Here is a 17,535-nt window from a genome sequence, read left to right as displayed (position 1 = left end):
TGTTTTGTACATCAAAAAATCAAAAAAGAATAAAATATAATAATTATAGTAAAAGTATATAAAAATAGTAACTTATGAGCTCATTGAACAGAGTTTTTCATTAGTCTGTGTCTGCATATCTAGTAGCAAACATAATTTTTTGCTCTCTAATGTTGAACTGAAGAGGAGTCCTGGAAGAATAAATATATATGTATTCCTAGGAAAATCAGAGATTGTTTTTCAGAGGGTGGAACTGAAACATTCAAGATTTTATTAGTCAAGGGCATTTCAGACAAAGGAAGCATGTTATGAAGACACAGAGGCTTGAAAAATTGTGACATATTTGGTGAGTGAAATCTGAGGAGGGTGGAGATAAAGGCCAGACCAGTAGTCTAGACCTAAACACAGTGACCTTGTCTGTCACGCCAAGAAGTTTAGACTTTGTCCTGTAGGTAGTGAAGCAATAGTGAAGAACTTATAATTCTTCTTCAGTTCCCGAACCCCCTAAAATGAAGAAAAGTGAAGAGACTATAGATAAATGACTAGTATTTGTATAGAATTTAAAAATTTGTGAGACATTTGTCTGTCATCCATTAGCTCATTAAATTCTCACAGCTGTCTTGCAGACTATAATTATTATCCTTTAATTACTGATGAGAAAATTATATCTGAGAGAGATTTGTTCTTTCATTCTCTTATTCATTCAGGCACTGTTTTAGACATTGGAGATACAGTGATAAACAAAATGAAGTCCCTTTCCTCATAGAGCTTATTTTCTTCTGAAGTGATATGCCCAGGGTCACAGCTAAAATGAAGTGAGATTAGACTTGAACACAGTCTGCTTCAAAAATCCTATGTTCTTTCTACTATACTATTCAGTCCTAAAGAGCATTTATACTAGTGAATGATGAAAATATCATTGAATGCATTGTAGTTCAGATATGCATGTAACTGTCTTAATTAGCCTTTTCCTGTAAAACTAGAATGTATAAAACTCACCCCTGGGAATCCTGATTATATTCCTTCTTTAACTTGGCTCTCCTAGAATCTGCTCTTTATAGTCTTATTTTAATGTGTGACTAACAAAGAATTCTGAAACCTGATTTTTATACTAGAAAAATTATAATATGGATTAGTTTTCAAGTTTAATTTGGATGTCACAGAAATATTTCTGGTAACTTAGAAATGGCTATAGTATGCTGCTGCTGCTAAGTCGCTTCAGTCGTGTCCGACTCTGTGCGACCCCATAGACAGCAGCCTATCAGGCTCTACCATCCCTGGGATTCTCCAGGCAAGAACACTGGAGTGGGTTGCCATTTCCTTCTCCAATGCATGAAAGTGAAAAGTGAAAGGGAAGTCGCTTAGTCCTGCCCAACTCTTCGAGACCCCATGGACTGCAGCCTACCAGGCTTCTCCGTCCATGGGATTTTCCAGGCAAGAGAACTGGAGTGGGGTGCCATTGCTATAGTATAGTAGCTTACTATTTGTTATATCTGTAGCAATACCTTGATGATAACACTGTGGAAGCTATGACCTTTCAGAAGCGTGCAAAGGAATTGTTGCAACTAGCAGCCAAAACATTAAAGAAGTTGGGAGTGCGGTTCTGGCTGAGCAGTGGAACTTGTCTAGGTAAAATTCTTGCTTTTCATTTGTCTTTTTGACATTTCATCCTCTTTGGCTTTAGGGATGACTGCTTGAGATGACAAAACATCAGTGGTATTTGAAGTGTCATATTTATAGACAGAATAAACATAGTGCATGGAGCAAGGATTTATTGATTTTTTAAAAAAGAAATAACTTCAAAATCATAAAACAGAATTAGGAAGGCCATGTTGTGGTTCCCAAAATAATGTGTGTAAAATTTATATCAGAACATGCAGACTACATGTGATCCTCAGGTAATCTTTAGATTAGCATTTTATTATTTCTACCCATAGGTGGTTATTCTCTTTGAAAAGAAACTGTATTCTGTTTCTTTACATACAAACAATACAGACAACTTGCATTGCATCAAAAGTTTCTAAGATCAAGTGTTTTTAAGAGAAACAATGAAGGGAATGTTATAAGGTCTTTCCCAAATCTTTTCCACATCATGATGGTATCACTGATGGGACATCATTGTCTTATCATATTCTGCTTATTCTGAGATGGGAAAGTTTAGAATCCAAGAGAGATTTCCAAATCTGTTTCCACTATTCATTAGATCAGACTTCTTTGAAATGTAAACTTATTAAGAATCGTAAATTTTTTAAAATTCTTTCTTGTTTATAATGATAACTGATTATAGCTATTTTTGTTCCCTCTTAGTTATAACTATTTGTACAAAAGTTAATTCTGTTCTGCTTTTAGAGGGTTACCATATAATTTATTTAATTTGAATGAATGAAAGGAGTGCTGTTAGTAATTATGGTACAACAGGTATAAACAGGGATATATGGTTATCTTGTCATTTAAGCTTTGTGGAAAATTTACATGATTCTTGATTCTTCGTGTCAAGGAGTTTACAGCTAGAGTAAGCCACCTCCGCCTCTTGCCCTGCACAAAAAAGAGTACATCTCGTTTATGTGATATATGCTCTAAGGTTTAACTTTTTGAAGCAAGATTGTTTTGTGGACTGTTACCAAAATTCTTCTTAATCATTTCTCATGCTGTCTTTTGAGTTCTTAGCCCTTTAAGGGCATTTATAAAATGAGAGAAGTTGGATTAGGTGATATTTAAAGTGCCTTCCATTTTTTTCTTTTTTAATAATTTGTGATTTTTTGATAGATGTGGATTATAGATTTTTCTTAAACTGGATGTGAGATCCTCCTGTTCTTGGTTTCTAAAGATCTGTGTTAAAACTGAAATTAAAGTTTAGAATTCCAAACAGTATTTCCCAAAGGTAATTGTAGACATTTGTTTACTTTTTGAATACTTTGAATGAAAGGAGTAGAAGGATATTAAGGGAAAACCCAGAGCCCTTAGTAATATTAAGGTATAAAGCTTTTTCCTTTTAGAAAGTACAGTAGCACCTAACTTAGATACATAGTAAATATGTAGACATATCTTTGGATGATATGTGAAAATGGAGGTTGATACTGCTCTTCTTTTTTATATGACCCATCACACATTCAGAGCTGTTAAGTTCTACAAATTACTGCTTAGGAAAGGAATATTGATTAAGCAAAAGAATTAAATTATGTTTTTAGCATATTTTCAAAGCAACTTTCACCATAGATTTATGAGTAAACATTTTAAGAAGTAACAGTGTTTTAAATGAATGGCTCAGTTAACATTATTAAAGCTAATAATTTATTCAGAAATTAAAGGACATCATGAAAAGTCTTGAGGTTTCTGAGTGCTCAGAGCAGGTGAAGGAAGGGAGGAATAAAAGAAATACTCTTCAACAATTGGCTCCTATGATCATAAATATTAAGTTGGGATCTAATTTAAAAATTCTGATAAAGCACACTAAATCTAATCCTGTGAAATAAAATACATTGTTATAAAGACTGTCCATTCTAATAATTACTAATTATTTCCAAACTTAAGTTTTTAAAAAAGTTTTCTTATTCCTTTTTTTTTTTTTCTTTTTTTTTAGGATGGTTTCGGCAATGCAGCATTATTCCATATAGTAAAGATGTTGACCTAGGAATTTTTATACAGGATTACAAATCTGATATTATTTCAGCATTTCAAGATGCAGGACTCCCACTCAAACACAAATTTGGGAAGGTCAGTAATAAAAATGCTTCACTTCAGTAGTAACATGTTTCAAAAGTAAAGTTTATATTAAGCAACTCAGAGATGTTTCATATAGCATTTTATCATTCAGTATTGGCCAGAATGAGTTCAACAGAAAATTATTACCACTTGTGCCTTCTGCACTATTTAAGGAAAACTAGAAAACCTGGCTTTTTATTGACCACAAGAAAGTGAAAAGGATCTTGGACTCTTGAAGAAGAATTTATTGCCATTACATTAGGGAACAACATAACATAATAATTAATTAATATAAGAAGTAAGAATCCCACCTACCCTACCTGAAATGTCATTTATTTTTTTGTTCACATAGACATCATATTATTATCACCTCAAAACATTCCATTGATTTGCTTAGGACTCAAAATACAGAATCATTTCAAACATTACTTGGGTTTCTTATTTATTTCACATGTCCTAGGTCATAGTAATTTTCTCACAGGTCATTGTGGCTTAGATGAAATCTCCTTTTAGATAATTTAATTCATATAGCCTAAGCCTATGATCCCTGGCCATCACCTTACTCGTAATGTGCTTGTTCCCAGGGAGGTGTTGTCCTAGAAAGCAAGAAGCATGTTCTGTTTGTGGAAAATTACTTCCCTCATCATAATCATTCTAGTTTATTTAAAAATTTAATAAAGTATCTTCCTGAGGTCAAAGTCAAAGCAACAGAACTCTAATCATTCAGCAAATGACGTAACTGTTCCTTAACACCCAGTCTCTGCCTGGCACTGTGCTCTGCACGGATGGCAAAGGTGAATAAGGTACAGTCCTTATCCTTGAGGAGCCCACTGTCTAACTGAGAGAAAACAAATGCATGAACAGTTAAGTGGTTAGTGCTACAACAGACAAGTGTACCAAGTCCAATGGGAACTTGGAGGATAAGTTTGTAGGATAAGTTTCTTAGGGAAATGCTCTCAGAATTCTTTGTACTTTTATTTCTTCTTTTTTCATATATATAATGTAATGATATATGGGTTTCTATACTACATTTACATAAGTACTTAGTTATTGATTATAATGACTTCCTGATAGTTTTACTTGGTTATTAAAGGGAATAATTTTTATTTGATTACTTTTCTTTTTTAGTCAGAAAGAAACTCTGGAACAGGATGTTTTGCAGAGTGATCCTGTAACTACTATAAGTCATTTATTCTGAGTTGTCTTCAGTTGTAAAAAGCAACATTATTTTATATACATTTAAGAAAGAAATCTAATGATTGTGTGCTACTGATGCATCCCAATTTCAGAGATGTTCCAGCTTGAAAAACAGTTATCTTGAAACCTATACTCTCTCCATATAAAACATAAGAATCTTTTTTTCTTTTGATTTAAAAAAATGTTAATTCCTTTGTTTCAGTCTGTAAAGGTTTTCATCTTCTCCCTAGGTAGAAGACAGCTTGGAATTGTCTTTCCAAGGAAAAGATGATGTAAAACTTGACATTTTTTTCTTCTATGAAGAGACTGACCATATGTGGAATGGAGGCACTCAGGCCAAAACAGGAAAAAAGTTTAAGTATGAATCAGATAAGCTCTTACAAAGGGGGCTTTAGAAATAACTGCAGAAGGTAGAAGTAAGGAAGTAACTGAAAAAGGGGTGGGATGGGGAATGACCATCAAGGCTCCACTGTTAGCTGATACTTCCCAGCTTCCCAAAGAGTTTCCCAGTTATGCCTGAGAAGTGAGGATACCTATCAGGACTGAGGGAGTGCCCCTGGGTTTGTCACTCCAAAAAGTCATTATGATTGGAAGCCCTTGAGTCATCAGAAAGGGAAAGGCAAAATAAGGAACAGAAAATTAGGCCCAGATTCTGAGCCAAAAAACCAATTGGCTGTTAGAGCTGTTGGAACTTAATAATTTGATGAGAATTGGTAAGGATCAATAAGAAGGAGATGGTTAAGGTGAAGTGAAGTTTAAGTGAGGAAATTGGGATTGGCTGGAACTGAGGTCATGAATGCTGGGCAAGCTCTGGAATGTGCCTTTAGCATAGACTGAGGCCCATTCTTTAAAGGATACTTTAAAAGATACATTTAAAGGATAATATGGTAGTTAACAGCTACCACATTTTGTCAAATGTAAGGTGATATGCATTGTAAGATGTACCATTATTGTATGTGCTAACAAGAAAGGAAAGACACTGCTAATTATAATCTTTTTTAAGACACCTGATTCAGATAGAAAATTGTAGGGGGAAAGTATCTCAATTCTAAATTAATTGATGGACTATAATATATTAGACTGGCATTTTGAGCATTTTTTTTTAATGCTGCCTTAGTCAAACTTTTTGATTATAAAAGACAAAAATGTAGAGTAACTGTGTATAATACCCTTTATGATGCAGTTGGCCTGTTGACAGTTCTGAGAGAGAGAGAATGAATGTGAACCTGAACCCAAAGAATGTGGGCTCTGGAGTCAGGCAGACCTGGAAAATGTCAGCTTCACCCTAACTAATTGTAGCCTTTAGCTTTTTTGAACATTAATCTCCTCATACTACTGTGGATCAGGCACTGATGGGAACGTTTTTCGTGTATTAACACATCTAATCCTCATAACAACCATAGATAGTCTGTGAGGCACTGAGAATTTAAGTCATTTGTTCAACATCACAGCAGATAGGTCAGGCAGCAGCCTGTCTCTGGAGTTCATACTTTTAATCAGTACCCTCTACTGCCTCCCTGATACAGTATGAGGCAGTATGAGGCACTTAGTGGGATACTTAGCCCTTACTATCAGTAAGTGGTGGTTACCTTTGTTATAATTATTTAGTGTTATTAATATTATGATTGCTAGTGTGACTGCTGTCATTGTTGTCATTCTTACTGGTTCTTATGACCAGGAGCATAGATTTGCCTCACCAACTAGCTGAGATTAGGGCTTCTATCACTGAATAAACTTGAGCCATTGGGCACATTGGAGAATGTTCTGTGGCACAGAAGAATAATTCCAAACTCAGACTGGTTTCTCCTGGATACATAGACATTACATACTTTATTTGAATCTTTATTTAAAGGCAAGGAGTCTCCATGTAATATTAACCTTGTTCTGGAGATTTGAGAATAATCCAAACCTTTTTTCTCGAAGTCATAAAGTATCCCCAAATTGACGTGATCCTGGAGTGTGTTCCTGAAGCTCATATATTATAAAATATTATTTTGCTTTATGACAACAAACACCTTCATGCTAAATAAACTCTGATTATAAGACAGAAATACTTAGTAAGCTAATAAATATGTAGTTGACACTCTCACTGTGGCTAGGTGAATAGGGAAGTGTTTTTTGACATTTAGCTAGTTTGTTTATTAAAATATAATAAAGATGCCAAACTTAATGTATAATTTCCAGACTTTAAAAAAAACAACAACTGTGAGATAGTATAGCATAGAAATTAAAGGCGTGGAGCCAGTCTGTTTGCTTTTGAATCCCAGCTATCCATTTTTACAGCTAATTATTTAACCTCCCTGGTCCTAAATTTCCTCAAATGTAAAATGAGAATAATAACAGAAATTGCTACATAGAATGGTTTTAAGAACTGAGTTAATCCACAAAAATGGTTTTGAAGAGAATTAAACATATCTTGAGTGCTAAGAAGTTATTAGTTGCTATTATTAATACTCTCAGCAGTAAAGAAAACTATTCTTCTTCTTAGACTTATAAGAAATTTATAAATCAGAAACCTGTATAATTATCTCAATATTAAACTGCCACATCTGTTCTTAGAGACCTCATGAGAATGTCACCTTTTGTTTCTGGAGCTTGTATTATAATCCTGTTATTCTTAATTTTTCTTCTAAAGCTTGGATTTCTTTCTTCCCACTGGCATGATCCCATGTCAAACCTCAAAAGAACTGTGCATTTCTAACCACTACATCTCTGGCTAGAAAAAGCTTCTTTCATTCTGCTTTAACTGCTCTTTATGGTAGCAGTGTTTGGGAAGTGTGAAGTGTTCTGATTATTTAATGAGAGAAATGAACAGTGATAGAACTGCCTGGACAGATGGTTTGAGTCCCAGATTTTCTATCATGTTACTGTGACCTTAAAAGGCAGAGAAAAGAACAGGGGATGGTTGTGAAGAGTAGTTTCTTTGGAAGATTCCCCCAGCCATATGCCATTTTCATTCTTTTCAGCACTATTTACTGTAAGAAACTGTAGAATTATCACCACTACTATTCCTAGAGTGAAAAATCTTTAAAGCTAGTCTAAGGGTCTTTTTATCTTTATAATATTCTACTTTACTCATGTGTAGTTTATTCTGAGAAAAAACTTAATGATACTATAGAATACTTACCATTTTTTAATGGCTCAGATGGTTAAGAATCTGCCTGCAATACAGGAGACCTGGGTCGGGAAGATCCCCTGAAGAAGAGAATGGCTACCCACTCCAGTATTCTTGCCTAGAGAATTCCATGCACAGAGGAGCCTGGCGGGCTACAATCCATGGGGTTGCAAAGAATCAGACGTGACTGAACACCTAACACTTTGACTTTCACTGTTTTGTGTAAAGCCGAAGAGGAACTCAGGAAGGAAGCAAAAGGTTCCCCCTTTTAAAACTTTGCTCTGCATGCCTTCAGAATGATGTTTTGGTCATAAGATTGAATTATGATTACAATATTGATAGCAAATGATAAAGTTATAGCTACCAGGGTATCTAACTATATATAAGGCATGATGATAGGTGTTTTGTGATTTACTGTCAGATCATCCTCACATGTTCCCTGTGGGTTAGATATCTCACTCCCAGTTAGATATGAGGAATCTAAAGCTCAGAAAAGTGAAGTAACTTGCTCAAGGTTCTCTGGCCATTAGTGATAGGGCCAAGATTTAACTTAAGACCTGTTGGATTCTTAAGCCCAAATGCTTCCGTCTAAGAGTTAATAGGTTAAATGAGTTAATACATGTAGTAATGCATTTAGAACAGTACCTGGCACATAGTAAGTACTGTATAAGTGTTAGCCACAGCTGCAACTGTCATTACCATATTATTATTCTTTTATTATTACTACTCGTGTTGCACTGGTAAAAGCATAGGACATTCTACCAGTGTTAACTTGTATTAGTTACTCTGGGTAAGCATTTTTTTTCCCAGGTCTCATATTTCTTCCATCTTTAGTTCTTAGTCTAAGGCTGTACTTTACCTAAAATCTAAATTCTCTTCTTAAATATTGTCTAGATTTTTAATATTTATTTTTCTTCTCCAAGTTCCAATCACCTGTGATAAAAGGTGATGAATAAATATATTAACCTTGCCTCCAGCTGTGAAATTTTCATTCTACAGCTTTACAGTTCTTATAGATGCTGCCCAGTTTCCTCTGGATTATTTCTTTCCTTCACATCTGAATCAACTAATGTAAGTGGAGGCCAGAAGTTTAAGAGGCAGTAATAATGGTAATAACAAAAATTAACTTCTATTGAATATTTACTGTGTTCTAAGCACCATGCCAAGTTTTTATATGCATCATCTCATTTAACCCTCACCACAAATTTATAAGGGAGGTTTACTGTCATCTTCATTTTATGGGTGAGGAAATAAAGGCAGAGCTAAGACTTAGACTTGGGCCATATCACTTCAGAGCCTGTATTCCAACCCGCATACAATACACTGTCAGCACAATCTCAGTCGTATTGTTAATACTCCCTCCATGAAAAGAGCCCTTCTGTTTTTGACATTGTCAGAATATTACAGCTACCTCTGTATCCGCTGATAGAAAATTTACTACCCTGGGGCTAGTTGTGGGTTCCTTAGACCTTCTGTTATATGCAGCTTCTGCTTATTGTATAGATCTTCAACAAAATTGGATTTGTCCTCTGTGGGACTAGACTTATCCAAGTGTGACTCCTATATAATTTAACATTTCATTTCTGAAGAATTTATTTGCTAACTGCTATGTGCCAAGGATTCTGATGTGAATATAACTTAGTTTCTGCTCTCAAGAATCTCATAATCTAGACCATGAAACAGATATTAAAGTACTATCGGCAGAACATGATTTAAATAGGTGTCATGTATAGTTGAGATACAGATCAACTCTATCTAGAATTAATGACAAGGAAGTATGGCATAAAATATAGAGAGAAGTTTGTTAGATAAACTTGGGAGGAATATAAAGAAGGGTCTAATAATAGGTTTATTTAACTATTTTTATATTTAGATTGTTTCCATTTTTTATTACTAAAAAATTCCTTGAGCATCTTTATACATTAAGTGAAAGTTTTACTGGGGATTGTTTCTTTGAATAGATCCCCAGAAGTGGAATTATTATTATCGTTTGATTGTGCTGTTTGAGAAATAGAGGGGTAATTGGGCAATCTTCTGATAACAGTAAAAGTACAAGATTTTACCCTCAGTGTTTTGTTTTATCCTTTGACATTTTTAAGGCACTTTGCAGATCTACAGGCCTCCTCAGTCATCTTTGTCAGCATGGTTTATTCTCCCTGCCTTTTTTCCCCCTATTGTTTTAAAAATAGACAGCTAATTTTGTGATAATTTTAGATTCACAGAAAAGAAAATAATATATTGAGTTTCTGGATACAGTCACGCAGTTTACCTTAATGTTAACATATTGTTACCATGCTATTTTTGTCAAAACCATGAAACCAGTCTTGGTGCGTTACAGTTAACTAAACATTATCTGTTCTTCACCAGTTTTTCTACTAATGTCCTTTTTCTGCTCTGGGATCTAATCCAAGATCCCACATTGCATTTAGACCCCAGCGTTTTGAAACTTGATTTTGGTCCAAGATTTTAAGTATATCACTAGTAGTACCAGCTTATTAGACATCATTCCATGTCCCAGTTCTGCTATGTGAGGGTATTGAGTTGCCTCCATTTAGAAGTTGCTCCTCATTTCCTCTAAATGGAAATAAATCTCCTCTTCCTCTGAATTTCCATAGATTTTTCTTTTCTGTTTACCTCTCTTACGCTGTATTTGGGTACTTTTGCTGATTTATCTGTCCTTTCTGAGTTATAGGTAAAATCAGTCCTGATAAATCTATCAAGCTGAGTGAGACCTGAGCATTACTGGAAACTAATATCAGGTCCTCTCAAACAGTCTGTATTGTTTCCTTAAGATGTAAGGGTGACCTTAGATTGATGACTTGATCCAACCTAACACCTTTGGAGAATCAGCCATGAAGTTGTTACTTCAGTTATTTTCAGTCACAGCTTCAAAAGCTGTAAAGTGGTATTGGTTGTTGAGTCCCCACTCATAGGCTCTCTCAGCTCCATAGATTGATAACTATGCTTGCATAGTTTTAGCTCTCAAAAAACACATTTGTCTTTTGAGTACTTACATCTGTGAAGCTAAAAAGACAGATTTGAATAATTTCTTTAAATGAGTGTATTTAAAACATTAGCTTTACTAAAAATGATGTCATATTTCCTACTCTGTTTATACCTTCATATTTTACAACATTTAGACTATATTTAGCCCTCTTTAATTAACCTCCAAACCATAAAGGGGGGGACACTGAATGCACATTATACGGTAATTGTATTCTTATACACTATATAGAAGTGGCAGTTCTTCATTTGTTTGTTTTTTTTTTAAGAGAAGATTACCTCGTAATGAATAAATAGTCAGCTTTTTACTTATGTGAAATAAATTTTAAGACATATTTTGTTGTTTGAATATGTAAGAGACTCTATAAGGTAGTATTCTGAGAGAAATGAAAACGAATTTTCATTAAAATTTTAAAGTGTTCATAGCAGTTTTATTCGTGGTAGCCAAAAAATGAAAACAACCCAAATGCCCATCTTTTGGTGACCAAATAAACAAGTTATGGTATGTTCAAACAATGGAATTCTGCTTAGCAACAGAGAGGAACCAACTATTGATACATGCAGTAACATGGATGAATCTCCAAAACCTTATGTTAAGTGGAAGAAGTCAGATAGGCAGAATATGTACTATGTACCTGCATTTATCTGAGATTGTAAAGCAGGCAAAAATCAGGCAAAAGCAGTCAAGAATATAAAAAGATCATTGATCACCAGGGGCCAGGGTGGATTGACTGTATGCCTGCCACAGAAGCACAGAGAGCTTTAGGGAAGCAGGGTGGTAGAAATGTTTTATATCTTGATTATTTTAGTGATAACCCAGGTATATATATATCTGTCAAAACTTGAAATGGGTGCTTTTCATTATGTGTAAATTGCACCTTGAAAAACTGATTAAAAACGTTGAAAAAGAAAAACAAAAAAATCTATAACTTAGAAAATTGATGCTAAGAGAAAAGAGCCCAAGATCACAGTTTGAAACAAGGGGATATCTGGGACCAGAAATCATGAATTTGATCAAGGCAGACCTAATGGCAATGATAAACTTGGAGCCTTTTGCATCTGATTGGACAAATTGAATAATCTGAGATCAAAATAAAAGAAGCCTTTTATATGTTTAGAATGAAATTTGAAATCATAACTTAATCTCCTTTTTTCATTATCTATTATATCGAAAAGGAATACTATACTAATTGTCTGAGACAAAGCAAGCACAGCTGGAGTCTAATTACTTGTTAATGAGCTAAAGGTATAGTTTTTGAAAGTTATGCAGTAGAAATAAAAGTGTCCAGAGGCTTTGTCCTGTGACCTTAAAGAAAACTTTTGTGCATGCTTTAGATGAATAGTTTTTGATATGGTCGTTATGCATGCACATTCAGGTGTTAAATGATACAAGCTTTAATTTGTCTACTCATTGGTGATATAAATTTCTTCTAGTTCTCTAGTTTAGTTCTGTCCTATGGAGATTGCATAGGAGAGTTTGCCAATAGAATAGATGGAATCACTCAATTCACAGTGGAAGTCAGTGGAATACACAAGGTTCAATGGGTAGAATTTTATCTTATAAATATGTATATGCTATATATATATTCATTATATGTTAGAAGTTTGGGACAGGATTGGTGTATGGGATCAATAAAAACCTCAGAAAGACTATATTCTAGCCCAGTCTCTGAAAAGTTTGTTAGCCATATCTCTGTTATGTCTTTTGCTTCTGTATTATCTGTGGCAGGATTGTGAGGAGTTTAGTAGAAGAGATGGTTCAAAAAATACTAGTCAGCATGATGTAACTTTGGTTTTCAAGAGTTGATTCTTAGAAATGTTTAGAAAACTATGGGCAGAATCGATGCTAATGACATGATTAATGTGACAGAGTAATTCTCACTTTGTCATATTCCCTTTGCTCTAAATATTACTGATGGATGTATCTAAAACACATAGCTGAGCTAAAAGAGAATGGAGTAAATAATGAAAAAGCAGTATTTAAAGAGAATTTCTAAATTAAAGACAGATAAGCAGGATAAATTGAAGAAAGTGGGGAAAACCACTAGACCATTCAGGTATGACCTAAATCATATCCCTTATGATTATAGAGTGGAAGTGACAAATAGACTTAAGGGACTAGATCTAAACAACAGAGTGCCTGATGAACTATGAACGGAGGTCTGTGACACTGTACAGGAGACATGGAACAAGACCATCCCCAAGAAAAAGAAATGCAAAGAAGCAAAATGGCTGTCTGAGGAGGCCTTACAAATAGCTGTGAAAAGAATGGAAGAGAAAAGCAAAGGAGAAAAGGAAAGATATACCTATTTGAATGCACAGTTCCAAAGAAAAGCAAGGAGAGATAAGAAAGCCTTCCTTAGTGATGAGTACAAAGAAATAGAGGAAAATAATAGAATGGGAAAGACTAGAGATCTCTTCCAGAAAATTAGAGATAAGATGGGCTCAATAAAGGACAGAAATGGACCTAACAGAAGCAGAAGATAATAAGAAGAGGTGGCAAGAATACACAGAGGAACTGTACAAAAAAGATCTTCACAACCCAGATAATCACGATGGTGTGGTCACTCACCTAGAGCCAGATATCCTGGAATGTGAAGTCAAGAGGGCCTTAGGAAGCATCACTATGAACAAATCTAGTGGAGGTGATGGAATTCCAGTTGAGCTGTTTCAGATCCTAAAAGATGATGCTGTGAAAGTGCTGCACTTAATATGCCAGCAAATTTGGAAAACTCAGCAGTGGCCACAGGACTGGAAAAGGTCAGTTTTCATTCCAATCCCAAAGAAAGGCAATGCCAAAGAATGCTCAAACTACCACACATTTGCACTCATCTCACACGCTAGTAAAGTAATGCTCAAAATTCTCCGAGCCAGGCTTCAGCAATACGTGAACCGTGAACTTCCAGATGTTCAAGCTGGTTTTAGAAAAGGCAGAGGAACCAGAAATCAAACTGCCAACACCCGCTGGATCATCGAAAAAGCAAGAGAGTTTCAGAAAAATACCTATTTCTGCTTTATTGACTATGCCAAATCCTTTGGCTGTGTGTATCACAAAAAACTGTGGAAAATTCTGAAAGAGATGAGACTACCAGACCACCTGACCTGCCTCTTGAGAAATCTGTATGCAGGTCAGGATCAAATAGTTATAACTGGACATGGAACAACAGACTGGTTCCAAATAGGAAAAGGAGTACATTAAGGCTGTATATTGTCACCCTGCTTATTTAACTTATATGCAGAGTACATCATGAGAAACACTGGGCTGGAAGAAGCACAAGCTGGAATCAAGACTGCTGGGAGAAATATCAATAACCTGAGATATGCAGATGACACCACCCTTATGGCAGAAAGTGAAGAGGAACTAAAGAGCGTCTTGATGAAAGTGAAAGAGGAGAGAGGAAAAAGTTGGCTTAAAGCTCAACATTCAGAAAACTAAGATCATGGCATCCGGTCCCATCACTTCATGGCAAATAGATGGAGAAACAGTGACAGACTTTATTTTTCTGGGCTCCAAAATCACTGCAGATGGTGACTGCAGCCATGAAATTAAAAGACACTTACTCCTTGGAAGGAAAGTTATGACCAACCTAGACAGCACATTAAGAAGTGGAGACATTACTTTGCCAGCAGAGGTCCATCTAGTCAGTTCAGTTCAGTCGCTCAGTCTTATCCGAGTCTTTGCGATTCCATGAACTGCAGCCCGCCAGGCCTCCCTGTCCATCACCAACTCACAGAGTCCACCCAAACCCATGTCCATCAAGTTGGTGATGCCATCCAACCATCTCATCCTCTGTCATGCCCTTCTCCTCCTGCCCGCAATCTTTCCCAGCATCAGGGTCTTTTCCAATGAGTCAGCTCTTCTCATCAGGTGGCCAAAGTATTGGACTTTCAGCTTCAATATCAGTCCTTCCAATGAACACCCAGGACTGATCTCCCTTGAGATGGACTGCTTGGATTTCCTTGCAGTCCAAAGGACTCTCAAGAGTCTTCTCCATTATCACAGTTCAAAAGCATCAATTCTTCTGCACTCAACTTTCTTTATAGTCCAACTCTCACATCCATACATGACCACCTTGGACTGCATGGAGATCCAACCAGTCCATCCTAAAGGAGATGAGTCCTGGGTGTTCATTGGAAGGACTGATGATAAAGCTGAAACTCCAGTACTTTGGTCACCTGATTCGAAGAGCTGACTCATTGGAAAAGATCCACTATAAATGGAGCATTTACACAAGTTAATTAATGTAACTACATATGAAAACTTGTAGAATTCAGTTAGAAGGATAGAGGTAAACTTGTAGCCTTGAAAACATTTAAGTATGAAAGAATAGATTTTAAAAAGTAAAGTTACCAACTGAAGAAATTAAAAGAACAGCACAGTCAGCCCAAGGAAAGTAAAAAAAGGAAACCTAGAGAAATTAATGAAATGAAAATACTGTATCAAAGACCAACAAATCAAAATGCTAGTTCTTAAATTATAAAAGGTAAAATCAAAGACAATATTCAATACTCAAACCCTGCATGTTTGGCTTTAGAATTTATGCTCTCAGCTTTGTTACACTGACTGAAAAGAAAATCTGTGGACTACTAAGACAAGTTTCAAGTGTGATAATCAGGTAAAATGTGGAAAATGATAAAATTTTCTGGAAATAATATCAATATCAACTCAAGAACACCTAAAGAACTTATACTCATGAATGAAATTGAATTACTAATTAAAAATCCTCCTTTTCTTTTCTTTTCCCTACCAAAGACTTAGAAAATCTATAGGTAACTTTTACAATGCCTTCATAGTATAGATTATTCCCTATATTATATAATTTATTTTGGGGAAAAAAAAAAACCTTATTTTAATGCATTCATTTTGACTAATAGCAAAACTGAACTTGAGCAGTACCAAAAAAAATTTTATGGGAAATTACTGTCTTAGTGAACACAGAGGAAAATATCCTAAATGAAATGCGAAAGAATAGAATTTTTTAGTGTATGTGTATTAGTGTAATTCTCAACACTTGAAGATTCAAGGAATAAAAAAGTACATGATTATTTCAATAGATGACATTAAAGACATTTGATATATTTCATAATTAACAATAACAAAAGACCTTTTAGTAAACTTGTAAAAGGGATCTGAAATTTCTTTAAACCTGGTAAAGGGAATATACCAAAGACCTATTGAGCAATCGTATTTAATGGTAAAACTTCAGAAGTGCTTGTCTCTTTTCTTAATCATTAATTAATTTTTAATTAAATTTATTTTTTAATTGAAGGGAAATTACTTTACAATATTGTGTTGGTTTCTGTCATACAACAATGTGAATTAGCCATAATTATACATATATCCCCTCCCTCTTGAGCCTCCCTGCTCCCATCACCCCACCCCTCTAGGTCATCATAGAGTGCCAGGCTGGGCTCCCTGTGTTACATAACAACTTCTCACCAGCTATCTAGTTTACATGATAGTGTGTATATATATATGCCTTTGGCTACTTCCTCCATTCATCCCACCCTCTCCTTCCCCCGTTGTGTCCTCAAGTCTATTCTCTACATCTGTGTCTCCATTCCTTCCCTCCAAATAGGTTCATCAGTACGATTTTTCTAGATTCTATATATATGCATTAATACACAATATTTGTTTCTTTCTGACTTACTTCACTTTGTATAACAGGCTCTAGGTTTTTTCTGATTTTAAGAGAAGGGCTCCCTTCTCTTAAAATCAGAAGGAAAAACGTAATAATGTGCGCTGTCTCTGCTTTTATTAAGCAGTATGCTAGAGGGCTTAGGCACTGCAGTTACACAAGAAAAAGACATTAAGAGTTAAAAGTGAAGACAGAATTGGTAATGAGAATAAACTAGCGTTGTTTTGCAAGAAATTCTTGTTTTAAAAAATGGCTTTCCTATTCCAACTCTAGAGTTTAATGCAAACTTAAGTTTAAAAAGTTCAGATTCGGTTGTAATAGATGCTGTCTCTGTCTCACTTAGACTAGCTAACTAACAACAGTAAAAACAGTGTTTGTCACTTAGCTATTATGTTTATAGGTTGTACAATTGATGAAATTAGTTTATCCAGCCACCAATAAGTAGTTTTACAGATTTTAAGGATGTCTGTGAGGGAAAATCTATTCCAACTAAATTCTACTGTTTTTTGCAAAACTAAAATGAAGTAAAAGCGGTATGAAATAGAAAATAAATGGATTTTTTGTGTGTGATAAGATCCCTTGAACTTACATTCTGATTGGGGCTTGCTTCAGTTCAGTTCAGTTCAGTTCAGTCGCTCAGTCGTGTCCGACTCTTTGCGACCCCATGAATTGCAGCACGCCAGGCCTCCCTGTCCATCACCAACTCCCAGAGTTCACTCAGACTCATGTCCATCCAGTCAGTGATGCCATCCAGCCATCTCATCCTCTGTCGTCCCCTTCTCCTCCTGCCCCCAATCCCTCCCAGCATCACAGTCTTTTCCAATGAGTCAACTCTTCGCATGAGGTGGCCAAAGTACTGGAGTTTCAGCTTTAGCATCATTCCTTCCAAAGAAATCCCAG

General features: G+C 35.4%; 1 protein-coding gene across 4 annotated transcripts in view; it reads left to right on the top strand.

Annotated features, from left to right (window-relative positions):
* Positions 1–17,535, top strand: part of FKTN (fukutin) — a 74,024-nt gene that overhangs the window by 30,247 nt on the left and 26,242 nt on the right. For 3 of the 4 annotated variants that reach the window (XM_070375170.1, XM_005909294.3, XM_070375171.1), the window contains 3 exons: positions 1,479–1,608; positions 3,560–3,693; positions 5,109–5,236. In XM_070375170.1, the coding sequence (XP_070231271.1) occupies positions 1,479–1,608; positions 3,560–3,693; positions 5,109–5,236 (392 nt within the window). The remainder of the gene's footprint in view (positions 1–1,478; positions 1,609–3,559; positions 3,694–5,108; positions 5,237–17,535) is intronic. The other variant, XR_011465055.1, reaches the window with a different exon arrangement.

This window comes from Bos mutus, chromosome 8 (assembly GCF_027580195.1).
Source record: "Bos mutus isolate GX-2022 chromosome 8, NWIPB_WYAK_1.1, whole genome shotgun sequence".
Classification (NCBI taxonomy): Eukaryota; Metazoa; Chordata; class Mammalia; order Artiodactyla; family Bovidae; genus Bos; species Bos mutus.
This window is presented reverse-complemented; position numbering and strand designations above follow the sequence as displayed.